The sequence below is a fragment of the Cucumis melo genome, chromosome 9 (assembly GCF_025177605.1).
Source record: "Cucumis melo cultivar AY chromosome 9, USDA_Cmelo_AY_1.0, whole genome shotgun sequence".
Taxonomy (NCBI): domain Eukaryota; kingdom Viridiplantae; phylum Streptophyta; class Magnoliopsida; order Cucurbitales; family Cucurbitaceae; genus Cucumis; species Cucumis melo.
The window spans coordinates 9310132-9325764 of NC_066865.1; the positions used below are offsets into that span (position 1 = coordinate 9310132).

The window sequence follows — 15633 nt, forward strand, 5'->3', positions numbered from 1 at the left end:
AAAACATAACAGAATAACTCACAAAATGAAGAAAATATTTTTGCAGAAATAACATTGTATGAAACAACTTCTAAACAACTTTTGTGACATTATCTTAGACATCAACTATTCCGAGAAGCGGCCATAATCCTTGTACAAATATAGAGTCAATAACAGTAACCAATACACTATCGATTCAACTTCATTCTTAAATCATCAATTGATCCAAAAGCTTTAGTTGATGGGTGAAAGACACAAATTTAATTTTATATCATCAAACATTTTCCTTCACTTGTGGACTTAAACTATGTGAAAAATCTGACATTTAATATACATTTGGTACATACTTATACCAAATATTTGAATTTACGATAAAAGATTTTAAATTTTTGTTAAAGGATTGGGAAAAGAAAAATATATATTTACTGTAAAAATATATGCACAAACACATATTATTAGAATCCAAGCTAAAATAGTTTACACCTAATCACAAACTATTAAACCCCAACTATAATAATCTAGGACTATAATAATTCTCTCGTTGCCCCAAACGCTCTCTGAAAAGTGTTTCACGTTGTTTTTGCCATACAGTTGATAAAGTACAACTTATTTACAAAAATGTCATGTTGCTTTAATTTATTTAGCCAAATATCATTAGGAATATTTAGTTAATGGCCATTAAATTAAAAATATTTAATGTGTTTTCATATTTTCAACATTTGTGTATATAAATTTATGTATCAAATGTGTAACGAGTGTATCAAGTATACATCGATCTATCGATGTATCACTTGGGTTAAACTTATTTTTTGTCATATCTGCAAAATAGAAAAAGTGTGACAACCTTGCAAATCCTTAAACTCAATTTGTCACCCACTACCGTTTCCCTTTTTCTTTTCCAAATTTGAAATTGATTTTATAAAAATAAAATTTCAATTAAATTTGTTGATTTAATTAAAAGCAAAATAGTCTCCTTTAAATATTCATAATTAAAATTTCAACTATTGATAGAGAAAAGGATAATTTACGTACATGTAACAAAACCAAAAAATATTTATGGCGTCTGTAACAAAAAAAACTTAAAGTTCATGAAGCTACTATTTTTTTCATAAATTCCAGATTTGGCCTTTCTTGTTTTTTAATAGTATGGAACCATTTTTCACTTCAATTCATTTTTAATTTTCTTCTTTGTATTTATTCTTCTCCTCTTCGTATTATTAACTACTTCATATTATTACTTCTCATTCATATTTTCTCTTCTGGTTTGCAATTTCTTCATTTTCTCTTCTAGAATTTCTCCCTTCTTCATCTCTCATCTTCTTTTTTTCCTTCTTGGTACAAATCTAAACGATATTGGTACAGGATCTAAACAATAGTGTACAAATGTCTAAACGATCAGTTGTCTATCCCATATAGACAAAGATCATAGACCACTAACACTAATAGATAATTAGGATTTGGTACAAGATTGTTTAGACTGAGTTCAAGGGTACAAGATCGTTTAGATTGGGTACAAGGGTACAAGATCGTATAGCAAGATCGTTTAGATTTGGTACAAGATCATTTAGGTTGGTACAAGATCGTTTAGACTAAGTACAAGTGTACAAGATCGTTTAGACCGAATACAAAGGATACAAGATCGTTTAAACTAACAAGTGTACAAGATGGTTTAGATTGGGTATAAAGATACAAGATCATTTAAACTTGATATAAGATCCATTTAGATTGGGTAGTACAAAATCGTTTCTTCAATGCATTTGTGATTGATTAATCTCGAGATATTTTTATTATTTCACGTTGTGGGCTTTTTACTTTTTCAAAATTGTTGTATAGGGTATAAAATGGTATCACACTATTTAATTTCTGCACACATAATATCAGAGTTCCAAATATGGTTCCAATATATCACAGTATTCAAACAATATTGTAGTCATACATAACGATAAAACTTTAATTAACGTCAAATATTATCATCCATAATCACAAATAATACAAACACCATAACATGGTGTATAATATATATACATGGGTGACCTCGAGGATTAAGGTCAAGGACCTTGTTCTTTTTTTCGTGATTGATTCTTTTTATCTCCTTCCACTTTTTTGGAATTCTTCGCCTTTTCAGGTAAGTTGGGATGATCACTTCTCCTTTCAAGTGTCTTACTGAGAATGGCAACGAGCATATCATAGAAAAGAGGAAGTTGCGATATGACGAAGAATAATGCAACGGGGAGAGAAGTTGCAAGGTAGATGACAACTGTCGCATTTTGAAAGCGATGACTAAGTAGAAAGTAGTGGCCTGCACAAAACGAAACCAGCATCGCGACAATAGAGAAGAAAAGTGAGGAAAGGCCAACGAACAATCTAACAGGCAACGTGGTGCCAAAGCATTTTTCGTCAAATCTCGATGTCAAAATTCCCAAGAACATAATCACTGAAGTTGAGGAGAGGCAAAGAGCAATAAGTGAAGCTATAGAGAAGATAAAAAATCATGTTTCCATTTCAAATGGCGAGGTACCATCATCCCCATTACCACCCGGGGCAGCCGTGGCTGAAGTATAGGCTACCGTCACAACCAGACCAGCGACCATGGAGCATGAATCGATGGTCTTGACAAGCCACTCCGCACCCTTTTTAGCTAGCTCCTTGTGTGTGGCGTAGAAGATGTTTCTTGCAAGTACTCCCTTGTAGTTGTGTTTAGCAAAGAAATCGGGTTCCACTGAATCCCTCACATACTGCTCATCATCATGCATGCCATTATATATATCATTATATCGAAAGAATAAATTTCAAGAAAGAAATGAAAACAAGACAAATAAAAAATTAAATGAGAGAGTAAAAGTTATTGAAGACTGATTCAAATTACGTGATTATTTAAATTAATATTTTTTAATTTATTTTCTGTTAACAGGTTAAGTTTGTGGGTAAGTGGTGTAATAACGCGTTTTTTATTTTTAGTAAGTATCAGTTTTTTGTAAGCCTTTAATAAGGCATTTTAATTGATTATTCAGATATGAAAAAAGAAAGTAGTTTTCTGGTTTGGCCTGCTGAATTTTTGCTTCTGTATCCATAAGGTGTCTAAAATTTCTCCAACAATTTTGGTATCAGAGCAAGGTTCGAGAGAGTGAGTTAAGTGTAAAACACAGTGAGAAAAGATGGGCAGCAACGACAATGCTATGGGTACAGCACAACCACTTATTCCAATCTTCAAAGGAGAAGGCTACAAGTTTTGGAGTATTTGTATGAAGACTTCTTTTAGATCTCAAGACTTATAGGACTTAGTAGAACAAGGCTATGTGGATCCTAACAACGAATGCAAGTTGCGGGAGAAAAGGAAGAAAGACTCGAAGGCGTTGGTGATTATTTAACAAGCAGTACATGACAATTTTTTTTGCGGATTGATGTAGCAACAACATCAAAACAGGCGTGGCTGATTTTGCAAAAAGCATTTCAAGGAGATTCAAGAGTACTTGTGGTTAAACTGCAATCACGAGATTTTGAGACCTTGATGATGAAAAATGGAGAATCAATTGCTGATTTTTTGTCACGGGCAACGACAATTATTAGTCAGATGTGAACATATGGCAAGACGATTACGGATCAGACCATAGTGGAGAAAGTATTCAGAAGTTTGACTCCAAAGTTTGATCATGTTGTGGCTGCAATAGAAGAATCAAAGGATCTGTCCACTTTTACATTTATTGAATTAATGGGATCTCATCAAGCACATGAGTCGAGAATCAATAGATCGATGGAAAGAAACGAAGAAAAAGTGTTTCAGGTAAAGGATGTAGTTTAATAGTATAATGACAGTGATCGTGTGATGACTCGAGGCCGAGGAAGAGGAGGATATCATGGTCGAGGTCGTGGTACCGGAAAAGGATGTAACCGAAATGAAGAACAAAGACAGTTTAGAGTGCAATCAAGCAACAAAGCTAATATTCAATGCTACCATTGCAAGAAGTTTGGTCATGTAAAGGTAGACTGTTGGTACAAAAATCAGAGAGCCAATTTCGCAGCAGAAAATGAAGCATTGGAGAATAATGGAAAGGGTGAAAATGAGCTTTTTATGACAAACATACCCAGTGATCAAAAGACAGCGGAGGTATGGTTCATTGATAGCGATTGTTCGAATCACATGACAAGTTTGAAGCCTATATTTAAGGAGCTTAACCAAGGAGAAAATTTAAAGGTGGAGCTCGGAAATGGCAAGGAGCTACAAGTAGAAGGCAAAGGAACGGTGGGAATTGAAACTCACGATGGAAATAGAATTCTCACAAATATTCAGTATATGCCCGATATTGGATATAATTTGCTGAGTGTTGGACAACTAATGGAGAGTGGCATTCAATCTTGTTTGATGATGGTGCGTGCTTGATAAAAAATAAGCAAACAGGACGAGTTTTGGCAAAAGTAAAGATGACCCAAAGCAAAATGTTTCCACTGAAAGTTTCAAATGTGAAAAATTTTGCTCTTACTGCTACTACAACTAATACAACAAAGAACAACTTGGAGTTATGGCATTTAAGGTATGGACATCTTAATATTAAAAGGCTTTCTTTGCTAAATCAAAGAGATATGGTTATTGGGTTACCGAAAATTAGTGCTATTAATATCTATGAAGGATGTGTGTATGGAAAATAAAATCGAAAATCTTTTCCTATTGGGAAAGCTTCAAGAGCCTCGAAGTATCTCGAGCTAATTCATACTGATTTGTGCGGGCCAATGCAAACAAAGTTGCTTGGTAAGAGCTTTTATTTCTTAATTTCTATAGATGATTATAGCCGTATGAGTTGGATATATTTTCTAGAAACCAAATCAGAAACATTGAGAAGTTCAAGCATTTCAAGGCAAAGGTAGAAAAGCATGTTGGAATTTATGTCCTAAAACTCATACTTTATTATTTGATTCAATAAAATTTATTATTGAATGCTATAATCTTAAAATCAATAAATTAAGGTCCCGAGGCTATTTTACTAGGTTTGTGTTGGGTTTTATGTCTTAAAACTTGTAGATAGTAAATATAATCAATTGACTGTCATTAATAAAGTGTTTTATTATTATAATTTTAATAAGTGTTATTGATTATATTATTAGTTTTGTCTTAATAACCTAAATCCAATAAACTAACATCCTAAGTTGTTTGATGAGTCTTGAATAGTATGTAGAGACATACGGGGATCAATGTTCAAGATCAACTTAAAGGGTCTATAGTATAGGGTTAAGGTTGGGTACCTTATCCTGTTAACACTATGGATACGACTCACTTTGTATTTGATACAAACACATTGATCCAATGTGTTCATGTATGCGACATGCAAGTGAGGGTATCCTATGCAATGAGTTTGCATAAAACTGGACCACGAAATAGTAATCACTAGATGTAACTCCGTTAACTAGTTGGATTTCTATTTTCATTAGAATGACCTAGGTGACTTAGTCTTAATCCTGAGTGTATTATGAACTTCTGTTTGCGAGGGATTGTCCTTTGATTTGTACGAGTGAGAGTGGTCAAATTGCTGACTCAATATGCTTATCATTTTGGGGACAAGACCAAGTGAGGCGTTGGGAACATATCACACAGGATGGAATTCACTCTTTCCCACCTTTAGGGTAAGTAGATAAGTGTTCCCTTAAATGGTGTCTCCGGGGCTTGAACAAATGGCCCTACCCTCTCTATGGCACGAGAAGGGTTCTGTTTAGTGGTTGGATCATAAACAGGTTGTTCATTAGAGGAGCACTAGTATTTAAGGACTAGAGGTAACCCAGGGGTAAAACGGTAATTTGACCCAGCTGGTGTTACGAACACTTGTGAAGGACTAACTTACTGGTATTGGTTTATATCTGTGGACACAGAAATATATCTACAGTGAGAAGGGTTCAGCTGTGAGTCTTTAGCGGAGTGTACACACAGTTAACGGATATTGATTAATGTAGTTAATGAGTTTAGCTAATTAATCTCATATGGTTGTAGCTTCTGATCTGTAGGTCCATTAGGTCCCATTCCTAGCTCATAAAGAGTAATGAGATTTATTTGCATTGGTTGTAATTTGAAATGTTCAAATTTACTTTAGGAATTAACATAATGTATATTGATACATTATAATTATATTTTAGTTAGATTTTATTATATAAATTTAATTTTGGATATGATTCAAAATTAAATTACGAGAGAATAAAATATTTGAATAAGTTCAAATATTAGTTTAATTTGAATTAGATTCATATTAAAACTATAAGTTAAACTTTAATGTGTATATGATACATATTAAAACTATAGGTTATGAGAGAAATTTATATTTGAATATGATTTAAATTATGGATTAAATTAAATATAAGATATTTAATTTAGAAATTAATTAATTGGAGAATTAATTAATAGTTTAGTTTAATTTGTTTTAATTAAATTTGATTTAATTAAATTAATTAAATTAAAACTATAGGTTATGCGAGAGATATTCATTTAAATATGATTTAAATGAAAATATTAATTAAATATGATTTAATTAATTAATTAATTATTTATTTATTTATTTATTTATTTTATTATTTAATTAAATTAATTATTTAATTAAATTAATTATTTAATTAAATTAATTATTTAATTAAATTAATTATTTAATTAAATTAATTATTTAATTAAATTAATTATTTAATTAAATTAATTAATTAGTTTAATGTATATTAATTTAATAATTATTATTAAGTTAATAGGGAACGTGGGTGGTTTTTCCACGTTCCCATTTATTATCTCCAACTTCCCACTTCTTCCGTCTGAAGAAGTGAGAATTCTTTGCGTAACAATCCTAGTGGGGTGAGTTATGCGAAGAAGAAGACTCTCCATTCTCTCTAAAAAAAAAATCTCTCCATTCCTTTACTCCAATTTTTGGTTCCCACAAACCATCTCAATCAGAGAATAGGAAGGTTTCCAAGTGATGGTGCCCAAATTGGTGATTGATAGATTTAGAGTCATCAACGAGTGTAAGTTTTCTTCTCTGTATTTTTATTCAAAGCATGTTTAACCATAAAAAATTGTTTTTGTAATTTTTTGCCAATGTATTGGTATTTTTAAGGTTCCAATTAAAATTGGGTTTCTGTAATTATTCCGCTGTAAAGGGTTTTCATCCCTTCAGTTCGTCAATACACTTGAACTTTATGTAGAGACATAAACATGGATTAAGTTCGAGTTAATAGCCCAAATAGTCTATAGTGAATGAATAAGGTTGGGCACCTTATTCTGGAAAAACACTATGGATGCGGCTCGCTCCGTAGTTAGTACAAACGATGTAATCCTGAATTGTTCATGTAGAGACATGGGAGTGGGGGTGTCCTATGTAAATGGTTTGCATAAGACTGGAACCACGAAAAAGTCACTTTTAGTTATAACGTTGCAAACTATAAACTGATTATTTTATATATAATGACCTAGGTAACTTGATCTTAATCCTAAGCTAACTATGAACTTCTGTTCATTCGGTAGTATCCTTAGATCTGCATAGGTGAGGGCAGCTAATCATCGCTAGCCCAATAAGCCTCTCATTTCAAGGATAAGACCGAGTGGATAGCTAAGGACATAGGGTGCAAGACGAAATTCACTCCTACCCACTTCTGAGATAGTAGATAGGTTGTTCCCTTAAGGACTGAATCCAAGTCTTGAACAAGGGCCCCGCCTTCTCATTGGCCCGAGAAGGATTCAGGTTTATAGGTTGGACCTTAAACCAATTGTTCAATAGTGGGGTCTGTGGGTCTTAAGGAGCAAGATGTAATCTCGGGGGTAAAACAGTATTTTAACCCAGCCAAGATTACGAACAACCTGGGGATCAACTTACTCATCATGGTTATATCAGGTGGACAGAAATATTTCTATAGTGAGGGGAGTGCAACTATGAGTCTTTAGTGGAATGACTCATTAGTTAACGAATGTTGATTAAGCTTGGTCTAAAAGAGTTTAGCCAGTTAATCTCAAATCGTTGGAGCCTATGATCTATAGGTTCATTAAGTTCCCCTACTAGTTCATATGGATTCAACTAAGAACAATAGGTTGGAATAACTTGAATTGTTCGAATTAGGTAAAGAGAGAGAGAGACCGACAAGTGTATATGATATAAGTTGGTAAATATAAACTTTAAGTTTTATGTTTAAATATGATTCATATTTAGGTGCTTGGAAAGTTTTGAAATGGTCAAAGTTGTAAAAGTCAACATGTCGATTTTTCACTTTGAAAGACAAAACTTTGACCGGATTTATATTCAAATATGATTTAAATTTTAGAAAAATGAATGCAGATTCATACTCGAGAGGTTGAAATTAGTCAAGACGGATAAAATAGCAAAAAGTCAAAAAGTTAACTTTTGACTAAGAAAAGTCAAAGTTTAACTTTGACTTAATTGGTCAAATGAGCAAATTGTCCTTTGACTAATATATTTATTACTAAATGTTAGTGGGAAATGTGGCAACTTGTAATGATCTTATAAGCCACTAATTCCATTAAATTCCATTAAGGGTTAATGGATTAATTAGGTGTTGAGATTACATAAAAGAAAATTGCATGTATTTTGCATGTCATTTTCTATAAAAACTTCCATCTAGAGAATGAGAAGATGATGATGAAAATCTCATGAAAAACCTTTAAACGATACACCTTCCTCCTTCCATCTCTCTAAGGTATCCTTTATAAAAACGAGTCCCACAACTCGGTTCTTAGTCCTGAGATTAGTAGTCAACATAGTGGTTGTCCTTTGCTCGATCTTTAGGCAGAGAAGAAGTTTTGGAACGAAGAAGAAGTTGAGAACTACAAAGGTAAGCTCATCGTTTACCTTCTATATTCTTCATTTAGGTCAGTCGTTAAGTTACAGCATGTTAATTTCTAAATCGTTTAGCTACAGCATGATCCTAGTCTTCCGCTGCATGTTTCTCTGATGTTTCTTTTCCATCAAAGCAAAATGGCATGTTCATCAAAACTTTTTGGAGTGATAGAGGTGGAGAATTTTTGTCCAACAACTTCAACCATTTTTGCAAGGAACATGGCATCCATAGGGAGTTGACAACACCTTACACTCCGGAGCAAAATCGGGTAGCTGAGAGGAAGAATCGAACTGTGGTGGAGATTGCAAGAAACATGTTGCAAATGAAAGGCCTTCCGAATGATTTTTGGCTGAAGCAGTCTCGACTTCCATCTACTTACTGAACATCTCACCAACAAAGGCTGTCATGAATAAAACCCCATTTGAAGCTTGGTATGGCAAAAAACCCAATGTAAGTCATTTAAGAGTTTTTGGTTGTATTTCTTATGCTTTGGTACCTTTTCTCAAAAACATGATAAAAAATCTGAAAAATGCATTTTTGTTGGTTATTGTACTCAATACAAAGCATATAGATTGTATAAACCTCTTAATGGCAAAATTCTCACAATAAGAGATGTAGTGTTTGATGAGAGTGCTAGTTGGGATTGGCAAAATAATGAATAATATGTTTCTCTAGTGGATGTTGAATTGACAAATGATGGAGAACAAACTATGCTTGAATCCTCAATGGAAACACCTACCTCAATACCTCCGTCAAGTGCTCCATCAACACCACAAAGTTACCACTCTCCATCAAATAATGATAAAACATCGAATGAACTGTCATCTCAGAGGTTCGGTCCATGGAAGATATCTATAATTCTTCTCAATTTGCTTTTATGGTTTCTGACCCAGTGTGTTATGATGAGGTAGCAAGCAAAGAAGAATGGCAGTAAGCAATGAAGGAAGAAATGACAGCTATTAAGAAGAATGGAACATGGAAAATGGTAGACTTACCGGAAGGAAAAAATGTAATTAGCTTGAAGTGGGTGTATAAGACGAAATTTGTTGCAGATGGGAGTTTAGATCAGAAGCACAAAGCTCATCTTGTGGCAAAAGGATATGCACAACAACATGGTATTGATTTCGAGGAAACTTTCTCTCTTGTAGCTCGTTTCGAAACCGTGAGGATTGTTCTAGCATTGGTAGCACAACAACAATGGCTCGTCTATCAATTTGATGTCAAGTCAGCCTTTCTTAATGGAGAACTGCAAGAAGAAGTCTATGTTGAACAACCGGAAGGTTTTGTTAAAAAGGACAGCAAAGAAAAAATGTATAAGTTAACAAAGGCGTTGTATGGGTTGAAACAAGCTCCTCGGGCGTGGTATAGCAAAATCGACGGATATTTTCATCAAAATGGATTCAAAATGAGTGAAAATGAGCCTATATGTGAAAAAAGGAGGTAAAAATAATTTATCATTGTTTATCTTTATGTTGATGATATCATTTATACTAGTTCATCTAAATCTCTTGTAGTTGAGTTCAAATCACATATGAAGAATAAATTTGAGATGACAGATTTAGGTTTGCTACATTTCTTTCTTGGTTTAGAAGTTTGTCAAACTGATGGTGGGATATTTCTCACAAAAGAAGTATGTCAAGGATCTTCTAAAAAAATTTGGTATGATCAATTGCAAGCCAGAAACTACACCAATAAATGTGAATGAGAAGCTACAACAAAATGATGGTGCAGAGATGGCCGATGCGCAGCGGTTTAAAAGCCTTGTTGGAGGCTTGATTTATCTAACTCATACCCGTCTCGGTATTTCGTATTCTATTGGTGTGATTTCCAGGTTTATGCAATGTCCTTCAAGGGATCATTTCGGAGCAGCAAAGCGCGTTATGCGATACATTGTTGGAACTATAGAATATGGCATTTGGTACTTTAAAGTTTTTTATTTCAAATTATGCGGCTTCAAAGACAGTGATTGGGCGAGCTCCTTGGATGATAGGCGAAGTGTCTCAACGAATTTTTTCACTTTAAGGTCAGGAGTTATTACTTAAAGCTCGAAAGAAACAAGCAACTGTTGTTTTATCATCTTCGGAAGCAGAATATGCTGCAGCAACTTCTACAGCATGTCAGCCAATTTGGTTGCGAAGAATGCTAACAGAACTTCAGCATGAGCAAGAGGGAGCAACTGTGATATTCTGCGACAACAAAGCAACGATCTCAATGACGAAAAATCCGACATCATAGTCGGACAAAGCACATTGATATTCGCTTTCATTTTATTCGTGATTTGGTTGCAAAGGAAGAAGTTTCTCTGGCATATTGTAGCACACATGAGCAGTGGGCTGATATTCTCACAAAAGATTTGTCGAAGGAGAAGTTCTATTACTTTAGACCTACGATGGGTATTAGCAAAATTTGAATCAAGAGGAAATAGTGAAAACTGATTCAAATTACGTGATTATTTAAATTAATATTTTTTAATTTATTTTCTGTTAACATGTTAAGTTTGTGGGTAAGTGGTGTAACAACGTGTTTTTTTATTTTTAGTAAGTATCAGTTTTTTGTAAGCCTTTAATAAGCCATTTTAATTTATTATTCACATATGAAAAAAGAAAGTAGTTTTTTGGTCTGGCCTACTGAACTTTTGCTTCTACATCCATAAGGTGTCTAAAATTTCTCCAACAAAAATGTATAAAATAATTTATCTTTGTAAAAAAGGTTATAATAATTAAATTACCTTATACCATTTAACTTCACACTGCATTTGCAAGGCAGGTCCATTGATGTGCCAAGGGTTATCAGTTTTGAGGTGAGCAGCGAGATGAATGGCGCTGTCACCATTCTCATCCACAGCTCGAAACAAGATTTCAAGATCACTCTTTTTTCTAAGTAAAAATTTGTATACATGTGGTTGTCGATATTCTGCAGCCAAAAGAACCATGTTCTTCTTCTCTTGGTTACTATCATGAATCGCCAGTGGACTATGTTCGAATATTCTACTCACCATCTCAACCACCCCGTTCTTTGCTGCTAATAATATTGGCGTCTCTTTTGCAATAACCTTCACTTTATCTTCTGCTCTCATCATTCATCATTTTTCCATTCATTCATTCATTCAAGCATTTTTTTAGTTCAAAAGAAAAAAAAAAAAAGAAAGAGAGAGATCATTAGCATTTTGAAATTGTTAATTAAATCATAAATTATTACCTGACTTAGTTTCATTTGTGATTTGATTGTTATTGAAGCGGACGAAAGGTCCTTGGACAAGATAAGGAACTGTTTCGTCCTTTTGTAAGCTTGAGATCTTGGGAGAATCTCCATTTTGGCCATATTTATCGGGTGGACTCAATGTTAGAAGTTTCTCCATCACTTGAACTGACCATATCGGGTGGACTCAGTGTTTCTGTTTCTCCTCTTTTAGCTCTCTAATTTGATCAAATCCTTCCTTTTGGAAAAATTAAAAAAAAAAAAAGCAACACAGTAATTAATTAATTCTAACTAATCCATATCTATATCAAACAAATTTTTTTCAAAATAAATAAATAAATAAATAATTACCCAATCCCAAAATGATCATGATGGCTGAGAAAAATAATTGAAAAAAGTTGATACACGTATCATAATTTTCCGGGAAAATGGAACTCGAGGGCTTCCTTTATGTAATAATCAACGAAAATATATACATATTATTGTGAAGGTTTATATTGATTTTGAATTATTAAAAGCATGTTTTGTACCTAATGGATGACCACCAGGTCTTTTGAGAAGTTGAGAGTCTGAGGGAAGGTCTAATTGATGGATTTCCATACTTTCAGTTTCCTTGTCAACATCTACTTCGAGATCGAGGCCCTTAGTTTCATTATAGTTACACGGGTTCATTTCTTCCTTCCTCTTCGTTGCTCGTTTCCAACTGATAACTAAAATTATTCATAGAGGTTGCTACCATTAGATATATCACGTAAAAAACAATGAATGAAAGGGTTGATAAGTAAGTGTATAAGGTAAATATAGGAAAAGATATCCCGCAGTGATATGATATATGATTGACAGATTTCAAGAGATAGATTGAAATTGTGAGTAATTATAAAAAAATAAATAATTCCTATGTAATTAGTGGAATAGCATTAATTGGTAAGGATTACGAACTGATTAAAAGTTTGTCCCACAAAATTGTAACGAAATCAATGCAAGTGGCGTAGTTTTCTGGGAAAAAGGAAGCAGCTCTCATTAGTTTTGTGGTTTTCTTTGCTTCAGTTGCTCCTGATTCAGGCTTTAGTTCATCCACATGAATACCTTTTCCAAGAGAAAAAAACAAATACATACTACGAGTAAGAATTAAAAAGAAAATAAAAGAGAAAGAAAAAATGAATTGTGAGAACGAAAAACAACATAGGTGTACGTACTCTATTCCCTGAAAGAATATAATAGATAGAGGGAGCGTGAAAATATTACTCACAGTTATAAACGATGTAATGCCATCTGCTCATGTGGGCACCGCTTTCGAAGACAGATGGTTTAGTTGCAAGAACATGGAGAGGGGTTTGACCTTCTTTATCTGCCCAGGCAGCAGCCTCATTGTTCTTGTGAATTAATTGAAACGCCAAATCTGTCACAACTCAGATATTATATTCAACCTTGCTTTCATTTAAAAGAAAACAATAGATTATTCAAACATAGCATAAAAGAAAGAAAAAGAACCAACCAAATTGGTCGTTTTTTAGAGCACAATGAAGAATGGTATCTCCATTAGTCCTCCTGCAATTTTTGTCAAATCGAACAAGGTCCATTTTACAAAAGTCATACAGACAATAAAACGCATTCTTGTGGTCATGGAGGGCCGCCAAGAAGAGCGGAGTTTCACCGTCTTTGTTCCTCTCATCAACTAACTTCTCATCCATGGAACCAATGATGCGACACATTCTAGCACATCCCATTGTCGCAGCCACATGAAGAGGAGTGTTCCCTCTTTCATTTTTAATCCTAAGAATGTCCTTTCTTTCAAACATACTAATCATTCTCACTAGCCTCTCAACCACTTCTACATTATTGTCATATGCAGCCAAATGCAACGTCGTGTTCATTGCTTGTGTCAGCATCATACCCAAACCTTCTATATCTTCTCCACATTTCTTTATCACTTCCTCCCAATTCCCTTTCTTCACGTTTGTGTACAAAAGATCTCGTAATCCTTCTTTGTTGTTCATCTTCTTTCTTCTTTCGTCGACAAATTATTGTTGTTCAAAACAATATAATTATATCTGTTAGTGGAATAAGAATAATACATATATGATCATAAAATTTGCACTACATTATAAATGTATTAGAAATGTGTTTGAGTTAAAGGATTCATGTGTTATCTCGTTAAGACAAATTTACTCATCTTAATCTATAAGTTTAGAGATCAATTGTCTTTTAGAAATGAATGAAAGTAGCATCACGTCCAAAACACCAACAAGCTATACTTTGTCGAGAGATTGAGCTTCAATAGATAGGAAGAATTTTTTAGGAAAGAAAAAATGATGATAGAAAATGTTAAAAATTCAACTAAAAAAATGGCTAGACTAATCCATTTTATTGGAAATAGTCTTATCATTTCTTCAATTTGGTTATCTTTTTTTAGGAAAAAAAATGTCTAATTTACTGAAGATTAGAGCAGAAGTTATGAAATTAAAATGACACAATTCTTAACAAACAATCACATACCACTTATTCCAACAAAATTAACATGGCTTCCATTTTATTGGATTTGGATCAGTGAACAAATGAATCCCAAGGTGGATAGTATGAACTGATCCCCTCTCTTGATTTGATTTGATTAGTTTTCCTAGAAAAGAAAGTGGTTTGGATCTTAATTAGCCAAGGCATTATTGCTTGGTCGTTTTGTAGTTATAGATATATCTACCTCATCATGTGATACAAACTTTGCATGCATCTATGTGTGTGCTTTACATTATTCTTTATTCTCATACATCACTTGTTTCTATCAAATTTATTTAAAGTACCCTTACCAATCTTTGTCCATATCCAAACGAAAAAAGTAAAATCACATTTAGAATCGTGCCAAAAAAAAAAATATATATTCTTTTCTTCAACTCCAATCAATTTCTTAATTAGACCCAATAAATTAATTAGCCTTTTACATATATTTCTTCACTATGTTTAGATAGCTCTATTAATTTAAATAGTTTCGAAGTGACCACAGCTATTTTGCCGATTCTTTTTAAATATATTGAACAGTACTAAATCTTTTTTAAATAATTGGTGTATTGAAGTGATCAGGTCTAGATTGGAAATCAAAAGGGTGCATATCCACAACCATAGTTTTTTTTCTTTTTGTATATATAATAAATAAAATAAAGGCAGCTTTTTAATTGAAGTGTGTTAATATTATATAAAATTAATCGGATCATTAAATAAAAGTTGAAGTTAGAACATATATATGTTAGTTAATTGAGACGATGAAGTGTCTAGGAAAGTGTGGGTAGAGTATATAGGAAGTGCCAACTTTTTTGGGTTTATGAATTAAATTTAGGTGTAATTATCATATATTTAGTTAAGAGCTATTTCCATACATTGAGAAATAATTTTTTAAAAAAAATACTTATCTCAATCGGTAATATATAAAATAATAAACACTTATATAGTACTATCATATATCATTAATAGATACCGATAGATATTGGTAGTAATCTATCAAAGGCTGTACATCTCAGTCTACAACTTATACCAATAACTGCTAATTAGTTTCATTAATTGTTTTATTGAGAAGCAACTGTGTTAAAAAAAAGTAACAAAGTAGCTTTATAAATAAAAAATAGTTTTAAATATTTCTTTTTTTATATGAAATTTAGTTGAAAT

General features: G+C 33.0%; 1 protein-coding gene across 2 annotated transcripts; it reads right to left on the reverse strand.

The window, feature by feature from the left end:
* Positions 1–2014: 2014 nt before the first annotated feature.
* Positions 2015–14616, reverse strand: LOC103503355 (uncharacterized). Of its 2 annotated transcripts, none has more exons than XM_051089700.1 (7): positions 14479–14616; positions 13478–13986; positions 13232–13381; positions 12922–13068; positions 12513–12692; positions 11513–12220; positions 2015–2714 (listed from the first exon to the last, which is right to left on the reverse strand). In XM_051089700.1, the coding sequence occupies exons 2-6, from the start codon at positions 13977–13979 to the stop codon at positions 12210–12212; spliced, it is 990 nt and encodes a 329-aa protein (XP_050945657.1). In that variant the 5' UTR covers positions 13980–13986; positions 14479–14616; the 3' UTR covers positions 2015–2714; positions 11513–12209. The 2 variants fall into 2 exon arrangements, with proteins under 2 accessions (XP_050945657.1, XP_050945658.1); XM_051089701.1 differs by having other exon boundaries at positions 13478–13989.
* Between the last annotated feature and the right edge of the window lie 1017 nt (positions 14617–15633).

Bases quoted from the DNA above. Each gene is read 5' to 3' on its own strand.
- LOC103503355 (XM_051089700.1), bottom strand. From the start codon at position 13,979: ATGAACAACAAAGAAGGATTACGAGATCTTTTGTACACAAACGTGAAG. The intron at 13,382-13,477 runs GTTGGTTCTTTT...GAGTTGTGACAG, and splicing joins TCTAAAAAACGACCAATTTG to ATTTGGCGTTTCAATTAATT. The intron at 13,069-13,231 runs GTGAGTAATATT...CTCTTGGAAAAG, and splicing joins GCATTACATCGTTTATAACT to GTATTCATGTGGATGAACTA.